A 19,672-nucleotide genomic window follows, 5' to 3' on the forward strand; every position below is an offset into this window, starting at 1 on the left:
TATTGTGACATCTGTTTAAAATCTCACAGCTGTTTAACATCAAGAGCCACGTGAGCAGTTCATAAAAGTGGAAATGTGCAGAGTGTACGCAAAGAAAACATAAAGAGTCTGATGATTTCCATCACGTGAATATGATTGTAACGCTTCGTATGGAGAACACAGCTGCGATGCTGAGTGAATAGAAGTCACACTGTCGGAAACTCTGAAACTGGAGTGATGTATGTGAATGTAAATGCAGATCGGGAGCGACTTTGGATTACTCTTAAAAACACGGCTGTTCCTGGTGCCCGTGGCAAGATATTTTGAAGATGCCTGAACATGTGCGTGAACACAAAACTAGATGGATACATAAACAAGAGAAAGTTGCGAAAACTCACTGGTGCCAATACAATCTGTTATTATGCCAATCACCTCCAGAGCTGTTTTTGAACACTTAGAAGTGTAAACGTGTCATAAAAAAATGTTACTCACAGGCTCGATGATAGCAGGCTCTCCCTTCTGGCCTTTCTCTCCTCTCAGTCCATCCACCTTTAAAAACACACATTTGATGTGAATGAATCCAGACTGTGTGCAGATCAGCTTAAACATCATTTGGATTATTACTGGAAACGTAGATCAATTTTTCCTTATTCTTTTATGTGTTGGCATATTTCTTACAGAAAAATTTAGTTTGGGAAGGCTGAATCGGAAACGTTTGTTTTTGCCCCAGCCATGCTTGCCGGTTGGTACCAGCGTAGGGACAGAGGTATCAAAGGGAATGTTAATCAAAAATTATCATGTTGCATCATTTTTTTACCACTGTGTCATTTCAAACCTGTTTGACCTTCTTTTGTGTTACAGAACACAAAAGAAGATATTTTAAATAACATTGGTAACCAAACAACACTGACCCCCGTAGACTTTCATTGTATTGAAACCAAAGCACTGAGACCTTTCTCAAAATATCTTCTTTTACATTCCACAATAGGAATGGGGGATTTTTTTTTTCAACATGATTATGAATAAATGATTCGGTTTTATTCAAATGATGACTTTTTTCCATCCATCCATCCATATCTCATGAACTAAAGGCCACAATGTAGTCATGTCTTCGGGGACTTTTAACCAGTTTGAAAGCTAAAAAAGCCAGCTCGCGGATCACTATGGTGGGAAACTAATGACTACCTGGCCGTAGGACTCATCGGTCTCCGCGGGAAGCGCTTTTTCGCCATCGGTGTACAAGTTGTCATAGTCGTATATCTTCTCCAGCTCTGAGTCAGTGAAATCCGTGATGGACTCCTCCTCGAACTTGTCGATGTCGACGGACTCTCCACCGATTCCTCCTTGTCCAGCTCCCGTGGCAACAGACCCCGCCCCCGCGCTGGCGCCGGCACTGGTGGACCCGCCCCCTGCTACTGATCCACTGGAAGAAACAGATCCACCTCCAACAGACACAGAACCGCCTCCGACGGAAACAGAGGTGCTGCTGCTGCTGCCGCCTCCTCCCTCGGTGTAATCTCCATATCCTTCGCCGTAACCCTCTCCATAGGTCAGATCATAACCCTCACCGTAATTATCATCATAACCACCAGCCTGCACAAAACACAAAGTGAACGTGTTAAACTCACATGCAGAAGGCAAATAATAATCTAGTATAAGTATGGATACCACAACGATTGTGTTATGTGTGTGTGGGTCAATCTATTTGTATAAAAACACAAGTCAGAAATAATAATCAGAAAGTTTTAACTTATTCATTATTTTGAATATTATATGTGGAGAACATGTTATATATTTTTTATATATGTTCGTATTAAAGCTGCACAATGTATTGAAATTAAAATTATCAATTATTTCAGTTTGCAATAACTGAAAAATTGCAAAACCTAAAAAATATGTGCATACTGTATTTATATAATCTTTTTTGTGCGTTATTATTGCGTGCAAATATTTTTGAATCAAAGATTATTTTAAAGATGTGAAGTCAAATTAAATTGAGATTTTGCTTTGTTTATGCTAAAAATAAATTCAAATATCTGCCAATGGGGTAAGAAAATCAAACGGAAGAGTACTGTGAACTAAAAATGAAATACTAAAACATTTTTCAAGTTTATATTTCTTACCCCAATGTGAGATATTTATATTTAGATATAAAAGCAAGTAAATCTTGATTTAAGGATTTTTTTGTATTGAAAAACAGGACAGTTATATTTGGACTGTAGTGCCTGTGTTTGCATGAGCGCAAGTCTGATGTGAAGTTGTTTCTAGATTGTTCCGTTTTTAAATATATTTTAACACTTCATTATTAGAAGCTATAAAAAATGTTTACATATAAAAATTACTATATTAGCCTATTCTAATATACAGTATAGACATCCAAATAAAAAGTAAACTGACCGAGGTAGAAGAAGAGCTGGAACTGGATCCGGTACTGCCACTGGAACTGGATCCTGTACTGCCACTGGAACTGGATCCTGTACTGCCACTGGAACTGGATCCTGTACTGCCACTGGAACTGGATCCTGTACTGCCACTGGAACTGGATCCTGTACTGCTACTGGAACTGGATCCTGTACTGCCACTGGAACTGGATCCTGTACTGCCACTGGAACTGGATCCTGTACTGCCACTGGAACTGGATCCAGCACTGCCACTGGAACCGGATCCAGAACTTGAAATTCCGTTTCGTGTAATAGTGACGCTTGTGTCAACTCTCCCACTTCCTCCTCCTGCAGACGTGATGATGCGTCTGTCCAGTTCTTCTGCCAGTCCCAGATCCACCTCGCTGCCCAGTCCGACATCAACTTCTCCTGCTGTATCTGTACTAGTGCTTATGATGGTCCGAGAGCTGTCGGGCTGGGAGGTTGACTCGTCATAATCTGTGTCGTATCCCGTCTCGTACCCATCATAACCATCGTATGGGTCCTCACCGGTTGTCGTGGTGGAGCCAGAGGATGCAGATGAGGAGGATGAAGATGAGGAGGAAGACGAAGAGGAGGACGAAGAGGAACTACCTGAACTTCCTCCTCTTGGTGAACTTCCAGTGATAACCGGGGTAATCACACGACTGCTATCTGGAACAGACACCTGGTGATTTGTTCAAATGAAATGTTTAGAAAATATGACACAGCTTTATGACATCCATTGTGCAAATCTTTTGTATATATTTACATTCCTTTAAATTACTCCCAAGAAAACATCCCAATACCTCACCTTAAAATCACCTTACTTAACCCCTCTATTCAATATTCTTATCATACTTTTTTCTGAATATCATGTTTGTTTATTTCTGAATGTTTCATCTTGAAATACAGCATGTTTAAGGGGAAAATATCTCATTATTAGCTGATTACCGTCAGGTCTTCTGTTTCAGTTCCAGTCACTTCTTCGGTTGTCGTCGTTTCTTCTGTCCTTTCCCCATTCGGGTCCTCATAGTATGGATATTCATAATAGTAGTTGTCCTCCTCTGTGTTCTAAAAAATTATTTTAAAAGAATTATCTTTCCGCGTTCATGCAAAAAATGATGATGTGCAATTTTTTTTTGTAATTTGTGAATTCGGAAAAATGAAGCACAACAATTCACAAGCATGAATAGATTAAACATTGACCACTGAATTATGGGTCAATGGTGCCGCCATATTGGAAAGGGCAAGAGTGTCATATAAACCCATAGAAGTGAATGGGATGTTCCGGAATAAAATAAGAAAGTTAAGATTTCTCAAAGGATTTAAATGGTTTACAATGTATGTGGAGTTCAAATACATATTTCTCCAGCTACTTCTAACCTTGATTGTCAGACATGAAAATAATTTATTTTCAAATGGATTTGTGAAAACATTTGCTTGATTTGGCTAATTTTTGGCTAATAATCGTGGAGACATCCATATTATTTGTTGTACAAATCTTTATGAGGCAACAAATATAAGGCACATTTACAAAACAAATGTTATACCAAATAAACAAACAAGAGAGTAAAATAAACATAAAAAAGATTTTAAAGACATCTTACAATAAAATACCACCCTTTACATCTCAAGCGATACTATAATCCATAAAAAAATGAACATTTGCTCATCATTATCTGTTCCTTATTTGAAAAACAGATATAAAAACATTTTTGGAGGATGGAAGGATTCCCTTCAGATGAGTCCAGAGGAAATCCGTGTCCTCTTATCTACAGTGAGATGGAAGAGCGCTAGGAATTCCAACCGCCCGCCGACCTCTCAGATTCATCGTTCCGCCTCGCTCTCCCTAATTCCCACACATTAGCTTCGGATAACTCATCATGTCTTCACCCCTAAACAAGGTTCCTGTGATTTTTAACTGATGGAAGAAGCGTTTGAAACGGTTCTGGGATATATTGCCCCCTACTGACACCCCACACACTAATTTACTGCCCCCGACACACATAAAGGTGAAACATGAGGTCAGCTGAGGGGCTTTTTTACGGCATTGGCTGACATCAAAGCTCAAACTTTAAGAGAGTCCATGGTTCTAAGTCACTGTATATCAGTTCCTTTTTCAGACACAAGACAGATGTGATTTTAATTTTAAAATGTTTGTCCTTGTTTGTTTTATAGCTTGATAAGTAAGTACAAAAAATAGTTTAAAACACATGGTCGAATTTACTGGCTCACACAATCTGTTGTGCGTTTCACATGCTAAAGCTTTCTGTCTTTTATTTAAATCCGTCTCTTCCTCTCTTTGGAGCACTCAGAGGATATTGGCATCTGAGAGTAGACAGATGGTGGGAACGACAGAAACGGAGAAAGTAAACACTCGATTATTGTGCCATAAAGTCCATGGCATCAAAACTGGAGCTTTGTGACATTAAATCCACAGATTAAAAAGTTGACAACATTTACTTTCAACAGATATGCTTATTTAAAGGAAAGTTAGCCCAAACATTACAAATGTTTTCATAATTTACTTACATGTAATTGCAGTAGAACACAAAAGAAGAAAGTTTTAACCGTATAAAATTGGACCCGATTGACTTTCCATTTTTTTGTGAACTATCCCTTTAACATGTGCATAACGTGCATTCTTGCATTGCGTCGGCTGTAATAAATCGGTACTGAAGGGGGTGAGAGAGTTCAAAGTCTGCTTCAGTTGAACCAGATGTGTATTCACATCATAAATAAAAACATGTTTAGAAGATCTAACTTGCTCGGCAAGATTCTTTTCAAACTGCATCACAATGACAGTCTCTGGACTGAAAGAGAAATGTACTGTAAAGGACAGTTTAAAGTGACCGTTCACCCAAAAATGAAAACTCTGTCTTCATTTACTCACCCAAGCTGTTTACATTTCTGATGAACACAGAGAAAGATATTTGGAAGAATGCTTGTATCCAAACAGTTCTTGGTCATTGCCAACAACAGAAGATTTTTTTATATATTTCTTTGTTCTGTTGACCACAATAGAAGATCATTTGAAAAGTGTAGGACGCAAACAGTCTTTTGGCACTTTTGACCACCATTGTAATTTGTCCTGCTATTGTAGTCAAGGACGGCCAACAACTGTTTGCTTACAAGCATTCTTTCAAATATCTTTCTCTGTGTTCATCAGAAAATTTATACAGATTTGAAACAACTCAAGGGTGAGCAAATGATGACAAAATTTGAATTTTTGGGTGAACTGTGCCTTTAAATTAATGCCTTCCAAAGTCATATCGCTGCGAATGTGAATGCAACTTTTGCTTTACACCTGCAATGGTTTATTCAGGACTAAACTTGGCTAGTGTAAAAGCATAATACATGTAGGGCTTGGCAATATATCGTACGATTCTTATGCTCTCAGTTACTCAATGACTTCTTGTTAAATGCCACCACATCCGTAAGCCAGAGGGCGCTCTCGCGCATAAACTCTGAATATAGGAAACAGAAGAAGAACAATTAGTTCCAGGAAATACCTGTGGTCATATTCTTTCGCTGTTCTTCAAACCTTTTCAGTTATATGCTGCTAATATTTTACGTAATATTCAAGATAATGAAGTTGTTTTATAGTAATGACGAGTGTTGCTTTTTCAAATACACGTAATAAACGACTCAATCTCTTCGTGATTTTTGATCGAGCAGACGCGCAGTACTTCCTACTGATCAAACAGGCGTATGTCACGGAACAGCTGTGGATAAAACATCAAAGCGATTTAGACATGCATAATTAGCGTGAATCGAGATGGAAACTTCCTGTTTCGACAGGAAATGCATCAATACAGCAAACTGAATGAACAATCTAGCACTTGCGATTGTTCAGGTGCATTGTACTGTACCCAAATGCACTACAGGCCGAGACCTGCTTTAAAACACTCATCTCCTCCCATCACCATTCTCTCTCCCTCTCTGTCTCTCCGACTGATGAGGTCATTTTGTTCAGTCGGAAAAGTAAATGCTAAACAGACTGCCTGCAGCTGAGACTTTTCCTATGAGATGGAAAAAGCTATAAAGAATGAATACGGCTGAAACGCATACACACAAGCATGGGCAGGTATCACTACTGCATTTTAATTCTCTTCCCATTCCACAGGCCAAATAACGGCTGAATACATGTATTAATGATCTAAGTGACTGCGCTGTGGAGCAGCAGCAACACCAAAACCAGATTTGACGTTTTCCATAAAGTATGTAAGAGGTGTGAAACACGTCATGTTAGCATTAAATGGGATGCCAGACCAGAAGGAGTCTAGAACACAAAGGAAGTGCTGGTTACATTTTCGATGCACGCTTTTTTTCTTGGGTCTGAGGGTATGTCTTATTTTCGATAGGTACTTACATATTCATCAGTGTTTGGGTCTTGGTTCTGGGGCTGTTCTGGGGCAGGAACCTCACAGTCAGGGCTGTAGTGCTCACAGTAGTCAAAAGCAGCCCGGTGGTCCGCTACAATCATCAGCTGCTGGATGTCACCCTGGAAACAAAGACGCAAACAATAAATCCACTTGATAATAAAACAAAACAGACAGAAAAACATGAAGAAAGAGAAAATATCAGGGTGTGTTCTGACACTCAAACACAAAATATACTGCAGTGTGTACTACATTTACTCTGGTACCTGCACTACTCTACATCAATAGCTGGTATTACTCCATGAAAAACACAGAATATGTACAATGTCATCATATGACCTCAAAGCATTTCATATTTAATTCACGACAGCTAGAGGTTAAGATCTTTACCATAAAGACTTACTTTGCATGTTCATTAAATGAATAAAATCAGTATTTTATGCACAACATGGTATTTTGCTTACTATATACAGTACACATACTACACTACTATAGCGTACTACAGCACAGCAATAGTTAAAGTAAAGGTTAACTATTCCTCCATCATCAGAGCAAGACTTCAACTTTCCATTACCAACATCTTATACATAGCCATCGTATACTAAAAACACTGCCCACAACCAATCAGAATTAAGGAAGAACATAAACACTATACAGAAAAAGACAATGTTTTAGAGGAACACTCAAATCAAATGCAACCTTTTTAAATGATACGTAGGTATTCTATTACATGTTACAATTATCCAAAAGCATATATATGTCTATATCATTTGCATAAAGATTGAGATAGCTTGCATCCGTTCAGATGAGCACAAGAGACGCATAGAAAGCTTTTTGTAATAAGAACAAGCACAACCCTTCCACAATGAGCGAGAAGTCATAACGTTACGTCGAATTCCTCCAAAGCAGAGAAACATGAACAACATATTTTCTGCATAACAGATGAGCCCTTTCATTCTAAAAACATATTTAAAAAAATTGCAAATACAGTTTGGAAAACTGATGAAACACAGAAGACAGGAAACACAGGCACAAACATTGAGAAAGAGGGTCAGAGTCTGGGAGGAGAGAAGTTTGACTCAGAACCCGAGCGGACGCCAAAGCTGTCCAATCGAATTACGACACCTGTGTGCTTTCATGTACACACAAAATCACACACACAAACACTATAGCTATGTTCTGAATAGCACACAACAATAAACATGCTATTCCTGCATTATATTGTCATTTTTATTTTCCTGTAAGCATGAAATGCAACACTGACCACAGTACACACTGCACTTGACACCACATCCCACAATGCAATGCAGTAAATTTAACTTTATATTTAAATTGAACCATAATAAAAGCAGTGATTTGAACAACTTGTCAAAAGTGAAATGCAACGATTATTATATGTGTATTATATTGCTACATACTGCAAACTGCTTTACATACGTAACATAACTTCAAATAAATACATTTTTGTTACAAAGATGCATGCAGTTACTTAGGAAACAGTAGTTTGAAGATGCACTGATACTCGTCTGACCGTCAGCCACTGACAGATCATATATCAGTCTGAGAGTGACTTTTCTCTGTTAGACAGCCACACATACACATTTTTCCCACAGCCATCTGATCATACCTTTACAAGCATGCGAAGAAAAATGTATAAAGTGAGTGTGCACTCCCACAGAAAGATTAATGTCTGAATCTGACATGAGTTTTAGAGTCAAACATAAGGAGACTAGCGCACACACCGATTATCTATCAGAGGTGATTTAAATCATCATGGGAAAACAAGACAGACAGAGACAGAAAGGGTGAATGAGAGACACACACAGAGAGAGAGAGAGAGAGAGAGAGAGAGATAGAGAGACAGAGAGAGAGAGAGAGAGAGAGAGAGAGAGAGAGAGAGAGAGAGAGAGAGATGAGAGACACACACAGAGAGAGAGAGAGAGAGAGAGAGAGAGGAAGAGAGAGTGAGAGAGAGAGAGAGAGAGAGAGAGAGAGGAAGAGAGAATGAGAGAGAGAGAGAGAGAGAGAGAGAGAGAGAGCAGAAGGCTCACCAGGCTGTATGGAGATGTGGATGAGAGAGGGAGACCAGACAAAATCACTATTACAGCAACAAATTCGGATGGATTATTTAAAATTCATAAGGGATTTGTGTGCAAGTAGCTTCAATTCTCTTTGTGGCTAGCTGTGGTTGTCACATCACTTTTGATATTGTACTATGGTTTTACTGTAGGAACAATGGCTTTAGTCATCTCTTCTTGGCTGTTGCTTTGGATAAGTTTGCCAGTATAAACATGTGTTTGGACTTGACAGCAGTTTCACTTCCAAACACTAAACTCCAGACTCTCCCTGATCCACATGCAAACATGCACACACACAGATACACACACAACTGAGTGCCAACATATTCACTTCTCTCAAGAAAACTTCTCTCAGAAAACTAAATTATTATTTACATTTTTTTATGCATGAATAATGAAAAATCCAGACATGAACGTACTCATCGTTCCTGTATTTTTTCTAATTGATGGAAACAGCTGATGATTCATTATAGTCTCTGTAATGGTAGCCATTAGAATTTTTGTTGTTTATAGCAAGGTCTGATGCTCAGGAGCTAAGGACCTGAACGTCTGATAACTGAATACCGTTAGTCTGGCTGGTCAACAATCAGAAACAGAGAGTGAGAAAGGGATGGGATGAGGCAAAGAGATAATGGATCTATTCTGGGATTTTTCTTTTTGTGGATCTGTCTTTCTGAGAAACATTCATCACATCATGGAGTGAGAGAGAGAGAGAGAGAGAGAGAGAGAGAGAGAGAGAGAGAATAATAGATATTGCGTTGTCAGCACCTCTGAAATATATCTCCTTCTCCAGAACTCTCCACTTCTCTCCTGAGCTCAAGCAAAATGTTTTAGCAGCTGCCTGTGGCAACATATTCAGCCAAGACATGACACACACACACCACTTTTCAAAAAAAACTGGCATCGCATAGATGCAGTTTCCTCCATCGCCAGAGGGGGGCGGTACACAGTGCTATGGTCAATTAATATAAAAGAATAAATGATCCCAAAGTTTTCTGGTCAGACGCCCAGAGAACAACACGTTCCTTTTCGTGTTCAACAACATTTTGTCTCTGTCTGGATCACTTGTTCTCGACAGCCATTTGTCATATTAAAACACATTCGATGCTCAAAAACACACTTGAACATGTCCAGGTCATCTTCAAATGTAAAGAAAAACACGCAAATACTAAATAAAAGACTACATTTTGTAATAAATTAAGATCAATGTCAAAAACAAACTCTGATTGTAATGCATTGAGCCAGGTTTTTTTTAAGCATACATTTAAAGCAATACAAATGCCAACATTCAGGTTGTAATGCAAAATAATTTAATGGTTTATAACAGGTTTCATTTTCCTTAACCCAATTTTGAGCCAGACTGTATTTTGACATGGTTTTCTAACAATAACACACTCATAAACTACACACAATCCGGTCGAATTACAGCTTCAGGTCTTGCACTTATTAGGTTTGTTTAAAAATGACATCATCACATCTGCTTATGACCTAATCAGCCCAAGACACAAGTTGTGTATGATCCCCATTACAACGTAAACTCTTGTCGTGGGAAAGATTGGGAAATGATCTGAACTCAGCAGGACACACGCATACAAACGCCATAAGAATAAAACGATAAATCCTCAAGACCACATATGCCACATGCACATATTCGCACGTGTGACGGCGTGCACACACACATCCAGACCACGTCTGGGCATTCTCGACAGCAAAAAGCCAAACCACAGAAACCACACCAGTGGCGCACACACACAGCGCCAAAGTTGTCATCCAAAAGCAATATGCCCCGAATATCTAGCCCCTCCCATTCTGTCCGTCACATTTCTTTTCCCTTTTTTCATTTAATTTAAATAGTTATGGTTCTGTTGGTCAACAGCTCTGATCTATGACATCATGCAGGTGATAAAGATGGGGAGGATTTACGTCCAGTGACGTTTGGATGTCTGACAGCTGATTTTACCCACACGTCTGGATTTCTTTTTTCTGTCAGAGAGAGAAATTCTCCCACACGCACACACAACTGTCGACCTGTGTAGAAACCCCCAATGATGTCATCAGACACGGACTTCATAGTCCTCATCCTGACCAGAACTTTCCACAAAAACTTTACCCACCTGCCCCCCTCGTCTCCTCTCTGTCTGTGTCATTATCTCGAGTCAAAACGCTTTATTAATGATCTGTGAACTGTGTTGTGGAACTGTTTCACAACTGATTTCAAGAAACAACTGTTGCTAACAAGATATCATTTTTTTATAAGAAATTATGAGTGGATCACTCGCCACGGTGATATAGTGGGTGAATAGTTGCGTAAACGTTGCTAAAAGGTTGCTGAGGTGTTCTGAGGTGTAACATCGTCGCGTGATTCAAGGTTCGAAGCACAAACATTGTAGGACGAGATAAATACCGAAGAAAAAAACGATTTAAACTCCAACATTATTATTAAAAAACTTAATATCCATTTAAAAACAAGCATGTCCAGGTGAAACTTTTTGAAATTGCAACATGCTGACAGCTTCAAACCTCCATATCGATTCTTCAATGTGTTGTGACGAAATATCTACTCAAAAGACATGTGAGAAACAATGACCCTTATGGAAACAGCGGTTTAACTATAGTATTTGTTATAAAACTATAGTTACCACCAATTTACTATTTGGTCTCCCTACAATATCCATAGTTTAGCCATGACATCTACAGAAAAACTTTATAAATACAAATGATAATCAATGTGCCCAAAAAACATGGTTACTTCTCTTTAACTATAATAAAACCATGCTTCATTTTCCTAATGGAAGGATGACTGAATTATCAGAAGGTCAGGGTTTGTTCAAAGCATGAGCAATAATTACAGCCTTTCCTGTAGGACCTTTAAACTACAACGCAAAATGACACTTATCTCTCTCGTAAAAACATTATTTTCGGTTCCCTTCGAATTGTTTTCTTACTATACAAAATCCTAAAGTCCTAAAATCTCACTTGCTGTTTATCTTCAAAATCTGTCATCCAGAAATGTGTGCTTTTAAGAGAATGACACAGGCAGACTCTTGAAATGAAATATGTTTTCTGTGTTTGTGTGTGTAGGCAGCAGGGGTTTGGTTATGGTTCTGTGGTGACCTGAAGTCTCGCTCTGTGGAAAGAAATACACTCTTCTTTCCATTTTCTCCAAACCCTTGAGCTTCAAACAGAAAGGTAGACCAAACCATGAAGACACGTCAACATTCCATGATATCTGTGCGTCTGCGGTCAAACCTGAACGTCCCCCTGAACGTCTCAAGTGCCGTCATAGATTGTTCAGACGCCACAAGGTTGTGGTCATATTTGGACACATAAGATCAATACAGCAAAACTACTAAGGAATATATATATATAAAAATATAAAAAAACTTAACTATAAATATTCAGCGAGTGCCATCTTGAAACAAATAGATTATTCTGCATTTTTATTTCAATTTGATGTAAAAACAAGGGTAAATGGCTCAGAACAAAACTACTGACCAAAGCAAAGCCACATTTTAATGTACCAAAGCTTTATAATCAACCTGAATAGACACACACCACAGTCTATAAACTCTTGGGCCACTGGGTAACCCTAAGAACACAACAATTAAGTTGGTGCTACATAACCACAACTAGGTCCGAACAAACACGTTAAACAAACTCTCACATCTTCACTTGACATTCACAGCCAGTTACTAAAACATTTAAACATTCAGTCGACAAACACGCGTCCACAGACCCCTGACAAATATTATCGACAAACTTAACAACATCACGGTCCTCCGACAAAAAAAAAAGATGAGATCTCTTTACTATCTCAAGTATCTGTACAAGACCGGAAAATTGTGAGAAAAAGAACACGTTTATCTCCTCTGGAGTTTTATCTTAACTACGTATCAAACTGCGCTAAAAAAATAACCAAAGTCTCCAATTTAAACTCCTAGATAAAGTCTGATTCTATCAAAGACCAAATAATTTCAGCTATGCTATCCACAATTTATTTATAACACAATAATATTTTCATACAAGGAACAGTTTTTATTTAAACTTAAGAATTTTTGGAGAAACATTAGAGACAAACATGATATTTTAAATGCTCAAGCATCCTAAAGTATACAAGTTCAAGTGCTAAGCAATAAAAACGTTTTAGGAGCCAACAGAACAGGAATGTCTGATAGGAGACTGAGGAGACAAGTTTCAGAAGAAAGTTCTAGTAAATATTATGGAGGACTGGAAAAGATTCTAAGGATCTTCTTACCTCAAACACCTCCTCGTCCAGGATACGCGTTCCAAAGACCATGATCCCTTTGGTGTCGATGATGGGGTGAGGGCCTCTGGCTAATGTCCGTGTGATCTTTTTCTTACAGTCCAAAATAAGAGTGATGCTCTGTTTGTGAATGCTGATCGCCACACGATGCCACCTGAGTCACGCACAGAAATAAAACATTTAAAGCAACTTCATGACCTCTAGAGACTAAAATAAAAATACAGGTTTTTATAAAAGTTCTTTATCAGGCTGTCTCGTTCCATATAGAACCTTTAACATCCACAGAACCTTTTGGGAAAATATTCTACGGAAATGGCAAGAAAGAAGCAACTTTGGCTGACATGTTCTTTAGGGGAAACAGAAGCTTTACTTTGAGCACAATTTTATTGTTAAGTGGACACCGTGCATGTCTATTGAATTGGCTGTTTGTCTATCTATCTACAGTACCTGTCTGTCTATCTATGTCTAATTAACTGTGTGTCTTTCTATATATCTACCTGTCTGTCTGTCAATGTCTATTCTAGTGTCTGTCTGTCTGTTTATCTACCTGTCTGTCTATGTCTATTTAAGTGTCTGTCTGTCTGTCTGTCTGTCTGTCTATCTACGTGTCTGTCTGATATGTCTATTTAACTGTCTGTCTATCTACCTGTCTATGTCTAATAAACTGACTGTCTGTCTATCTTACTTAACTGTCTGTCTGTCTGTCTGTCTGTCTGTGTCTACTTAACTGTCTGTCTGTCTGACTATGTCTACTTAACTGTCTGTCTGTCTGTCTATGTCTACTTAACTGTCTGTCTGTCTGTCTGTCTGTGTATCTACCTGTCTGTCTGTCTATCAACCTGTCTGTCCGTCTATGTTTATTTAACTGTCTGTCTGTTTGTCTGTCTGTCTGTTTGTCTTTCTGTCTTCCTGTCTGTCTGTCTGTCCGTCCGTCCGTCCGTCTTTCTATCTATCTATCTATCTATCTATCTATCTATCTATCTATCTATCTATCTATCTATCTATCTATCTATCTATCTATCTATCTATCTATCCATCCATCCATCCATCCATCCATCCTTCCATCCTTCCATCCATCCATCCATCCATCTATCTATCTCTCTATCTACCTGTCTATGTTTAATAAACTGTCTGTCTGTCTTTCTGTCTATCTATCTACCTGTCTGTCTGTATGTATGTATATCTACCTGTCTATCTGTCTATGCCTATCTAACTGTCTGTCTGTCTGTCTATCTATCTGTCTGTTTGTTTGTCTGTCTATATATCTACCTGTCTGTCTATCTCTGTCTAATTAACAGTCTGTCTGTCTGTCTACCTGTCTTCCCATCTATGTATATTTAACTGTCTGTGTCTCATATTTGTCTACAATACGTCTGGCACATAAACACAAACGCTTCATATATCAAGAGCATTCATTTGAGTCTTTACACCTGTACAGGTGCTTCGCTTTGCACCAGCATGTCGGATTAAGTCTGACACATCAAAGCCAACACTGAATATCAAACACTGTTCTCACTAAAGCTTCTAAAATCGGATCGTACAAAGATACAAAATATTTATTTAAATGACAAATTCCTAGCATGTCACAACATGGTACACTATTGTTGGGTCAGGAATACAAAACTCTGATCTCTTCATCCGACCGCATACTTACTTTCCGTCGGCCAGGTTAATCCCTCTGAAGAGTGGGTAGTCCTCTGGGCCCGGTTTACCCATGTGATCCTCGTACAGAAAGACCGGTGAGCGGCCCATCTCCAGTCCGAGCTGCTGGATGCCTTGCTCATTATAAACCGACAGCAAGAAGGACTGACTGCCCCTCTTTGGCTTCACCGTCGCCAGGATAGAGAAGTCCTCAGGGAAAACGGATGCTAGAGAGGGAGGTAGTGTTGAAAAGCATCACTGTGTTGTATGCATAGGATTTCAAATATTACAAAAAGAAAAACAGTGTGTGACATCACGTCTGGAGACAGAGATACTGTCAGGTAACATTGATAAAGAGTCTGACAGGAATATGTGCACAATGGAAAACTGCTGGATCTTCTGATGGGGATTTGGCACATCTTGGGGAAACTCCGTTACTATCTCTCTCTCTCTGTGTGTATGCGTGTTGATAAGAGCCTTGGATCTACTTAGGCTCTTGAGAAAGAGAGAAAAGAGAGAGAGAAGAGTGTAATGAAGAGAACAGCTGTTCCTTCTAAGAGACATTTTATTGCTCCAATTTATTTAGAGGAGAGAAAGAAGAGAACAAACAGAGAGAGAGAGAGAGGGAGAGAGAGCTCTAAAAGGAACAGTTAATCCAAATATGAAAACTGTGTTTCATTTTAAGCAAATATGACATGATATGTTTGCAATTGCAACACAAAATAAAAATGGCATTATATAAGAATTACTCCTTTCTTTACTTTAAGCGTTAAATTTGAGATGGTATACTGTAAATTTATTATTATACTGGATTGTTTCCGCCCCTGATGTAAGTTTCCAAAAGATCTTTGTGGAACTTGTCCCAAGTAAAAAAACTTTAAAGGCAAAAGGAAAATAAATCAAATTTTAAATGTGGACGTCAGCAGAAGCAACAGAGAATGAGAGAGAGAGACAGAGAGAGAGAGAGGGGTGAAATAAAACAGTGCCTTTCTAAAAGTAGAAAAACAGACATGTCTGCTCACTGACACACACACACGCATGTGCCAGACAGATGCCTGTCGCTAGGACCACTGGGAAAATCTGCACTGGTCTGACAGGAAGTGAGTTTTCCAGACAAAGCATCCATACAGTACATGTGTTCAATCAACACACACACATTCTCCACAACCTGCTCTGCTTTTGGTCAGCTCTCATGATGTGGGAGGAATGTGTTAAAAACTTCAAACTGTTTTATCCTGACATATTTCTTCACCTTTGGATTGTACGTGTATTGCATGACAACTTTTGCAGTTTTGAGTTTTTTTATGAATGTCTTGATAGCTGAATCAATTCATTAAACAGTTTTGATTTGAATATATCATAAGATGTGAAGAGATTTAAACATGCATGAAGCAAAATAACCGACACAGGCTAGATACTAGAAGAAAGATGAATTAAGTCTTTCAACTTTTATTTTGAATAAAAAGTTGTTTATCTAAACACATACAGTGCAGACAGAACAGATGTAGAGCGATATAAATAATTATACAGTACATAGGAACCTTTTCTTTGTTCTGCTGAACACAAAAGAAGATATTTTGAAGAATGTAGAAAAAGCAAACAGCTCTAGGGCACTTTTGACGACCATTGTCATTTCTCATATTATGGTAGTCAATGGTGGCCAGAACTGTTTGGTTACAAGCATTCTTCCAAATATCTTTCTCTGTTTTCATCAAAACAAAGAAATTTATGAAGATCTGGAACAACTTGAGGGTGAATAAATGATGTCAGAATGTATGTGTGTGTGTTAGCTCAATACTTCAATTTCATAAACATTCATAACTACTTTACATTTTAGCAAATTGGTGGCTCTTTCATATAAATTAAGTAAGGATTAATCTTCATGCGTGCTTTTAACTAATAATCACAATTTACGAATTCATTCAAAATCACCACCTCATAAAATCGCAACATTTTCCAGTAAGATCCGGCTGGTCAGATTTTATGAGTCTGAAAGATTTGTTATATTCTTGTGTCACACTCAAAAGCTCACACCAGCTTTGTTCACACACACACACAAACACACATTTTATGGGGACTTTCCATAGACGTAATGATTTTTATAATGTACAAACTGTGTATTCTATACCCTAACACTTCCCATACTCCTACACCTAACCCTCACACAAACTTGTCTGCATTTTTATATTTTTAGCTAAATGTCATTTAGTTTGATTTATGAGCTGCTTTTTATTCCCAATAGATATATTTGGTCCCCACAATGTGTGGTTCGCCAGAACACACACAGATGCCAACAAAACTTTCTCTGTGCTTTTGTCCTTGTTTCCTGTGAATGTGTGTGTTAAAGAGAAAGAGCTCAAGTCAGTCAAGAGGTCAAAGAGTAAGAGCCATGGCCCATCCCTCTGGAGACGAGATCTGCCCATCACCACGGTAACATGAAACACAAGAATTCAGAAATCAAATCATATCTTTGGTCTCATCTCTACTCCATAACCTTCCCTTTGTGCTCAGAATTACTCAGCTGGAAGACTTCAGTACAAAAGACTTGAATGAATGTTGGACTTCATTGGAAGATTTTATTCTTACTCTTACAGTTTTATTATGTTCGTTTTGGTTCTTATTGTTAATTTATATATATATTATATAGTCTGAAAGACACTATTCTGCGCAGGTACAATCGGAGGTTATTTTAGAGCAGGTCTGTTTTTCATCAGGTCTGTAGGTCTGGCTCTCTACCATGTATACAAATTCCTGCAACCTATGACCCCTCTTTGTTACCATGGAGACACAGCACAAAGGCAGACAATGGCCTTATGGGTATAGATTAAAATGGAAGAGAAAAAAGTAGAGAGTTTACAAAAAGTTTTTGACAGGGTTTGTCCATAACAGCTCCGGTGCATGCTGTCATTAAAGCATGCAGATATTTGCACCCGCCGTGTGTGTAAAGATTTAGGGCAAAATCTGCGCATCCCAATAAAATATATATATATAGATATACGGAGCAAGAGCGGAATAGAGAGAAAGGAGAGAGAGATGAAGAACAGATGCATGCATTGTGTTTGGAGTGATTCATTCTTTCCGTATGCTTTCACTCCTCAAGGTTTCCCAACCATTCAAGTGTGTGTGTTAATTTGAACAACACTAAACCTCCCTATAAAGACATCTTTGGACATAAATACTACAATCTCTCCAGGTATGTAAGAAAAGAATGTCAAAGACTTGCAAAAGTGAGAACAAGTAAAGCAAGCTCTATTCTGTTAAGGAATAAATATGGTCACTGGTCTGCTTCTATATAGGCAGCTTCCATCTTAGAAAGCATCCTGACAAAACTGGAACCTCTTAAGGTCAGTCAATCACATACATCCTAATTGAGATCTGTGTTTCATTCGATGAAAAAGCATCTTCAGTCTTTTCAGTTCATCGCAATGCGTTCTGGGACTGCATTATCACATTACGCTACCTTTGGTTTCTTAAGTATCCGACAAGACCGAATAATTTGCTTGCTACTGTCTGGAATAGTGTTGGTGTCTGGAGCACTTTCATAATAGCTAAAAGGCTGTCTAGTTAGGAAGCTGACAAGAGTTCGGAACAGAGGCACTGTCAACTGAGGTAAGAGACCGTCTCCGTTTAATTTACTGTAATTCAGTTTAGTCTGATTATTCTGCACGATGGGCAACTCTTTCTCCTCATCCACTGCTTTCCCCCTCCTTCCCTCAAATTCTTGAGATATTCAGCGTTCCTGCCAAATTCAGACTCCAGGGCAAAGTGACATTAAGGCCAATAATGCAGGGATGAGGTGCACACACACACACAGACAGAAATGCCTGAATCATACAACACCTAACTAGATACACAAGTTAGATATTGTATTATTGAGGTTCAATATATATCTCAATGTAAATCATAATGTGATGTTAGTCTCTCTCTCTCTCTCTCTCTCTCATCTGTCTAAGTGGGTTATTTAGCATCTGCTGTGGATGAGATGAAGTAGAAATGAAGGCTATTTAGGACCAAAGTGCTGAAAAATGATAAACACACAGTCATATGGTAAAGATGGTAAGCAGAGACTATGTGTGTGTATCTTTATACACTGGCAGACCAAACAAAAACAAAGCAGGACACACATTTTTATTATCCTAATGAGCACCTGTGTGTGATTATACAGTAGATGCTCAATTGTGAGGGTTTGAATACTGTACACGTCAACCTGAATTCACTACAGATGCCTAAATGAAAATGTGCAAACGCTAGTGTAAGCAGACAAGGGGGATTGGAAAGGCATTATAGAAACTTCTAGAGTGTGTGTGTTTGTGTACTCACAGGGATAAAGTTGTATAGTTGGTGCGCTGAGCTGTGCTTCTTTCTGGACTCTGTAGGCGACATCGGGCCCTTTCGATGACTTCCTATGTGCGCAGAAGCCTGTAGTTTTCGTTACACCCTCTGGCAAACTCTTAAAATCTAAAATCTTTAGGAGATCGGCTGGTTGAGCTGTAAAGAGAAAGAGAGACAAAATTAGTTTTGTGCTATTTCAGAGCACATATAAAAAGCACAAATAAAACAAAACCACACTTGACCGTTAACAAAAACTTGTAAAAGCATTAATGAACCGATCTGAAAGGGTAAGCCTGCCTTTTTTTGTTACCCAATACAATAGATTCTGTCGGGCTAAAGCTCACAGAGTTAGACATGCAACGTAATAAAGATCTGTGATAATGTAAACCAAAAAAATCATCATTTCAATGCATACTACAGACACTATTATTCAAAACTAGCAGGTAGTTACAGTGTGCAATCTGCTGGCTAGTTTCTCATGTGCCCACACAACCACAAATGAATCATTCGCACAATAAAAGTCCCACAAAAGTCACCACTACACCCTCCAAATAGGGTTGTGACCCACCACAGCAAAATAAACAAAACCAAGTG

General features: G+C 38.6%; 1 protein-coding gene across 2 annotated transcripts in view; it reads right to left on the bottom strand.

Annotated features, from left to right (window-relative positions):
* col5a1 (procollagen, type V, alpha 1) overlaps positions 1 to 19,672 on the bottom strand; it is a 67,658-nt gene that overhangs the window by 31,465 nt on the left and 16,521 nt on the right. For both annotated transcript variants that reach the window (XM_056732040.1, XM_056732039.1), the window contains exons 2-9: positions 19,067 to 19,234; positions 14,760 to 14,973; positions 13,097 to 13,259; positions 6,754 to 6,885; positions 3,333 to 3,452; positions 2,377 to 3,066; positions 1,165 to 1,572; positions 472 to 528 (exon numbers count right to left, since the gene is read on the bottom strand). In XM_056732040.1, coding sequence (XP_056588018.1) covers positions 472 to 528; positions 1,165 to 1,572; positions 2,377 to 3,066; positions 3,333 to 3,452; positions 6,754 to 6,885; positions 13,097 to 13,259; positions 14,760 to 14,973; positions 19,067 to 19,234 — 1,952 coding nt within the window. The remainder of the gene's footprint in view (positions 1 to 471; positions 529 to 1,164; positions 1,573 to 2,376; positions 3,067 to 3,332; positions 3,453 to 6,753; positions 6,886 to 13,096; positions 13,260 to 14,759; positions 14,974 to 19,066; positions 19,235 to 19,672) is intronic.

This window comes from Triplophysa dalaica, chromosome 19 (assembly GCF_015846415.1).
Source record: "Triplophysa dalaica isolate WHDGS20190420 chromosome 19, ASM1584641v1, whole genome shotgun sequence".
NCBI classification, from domain to species: Eukaryota; Metazoa; Chordata; class Actinopteri; order Cypriniformes; family Nemacheilidae; genus Triplophysa; species Triplophysa dalaica.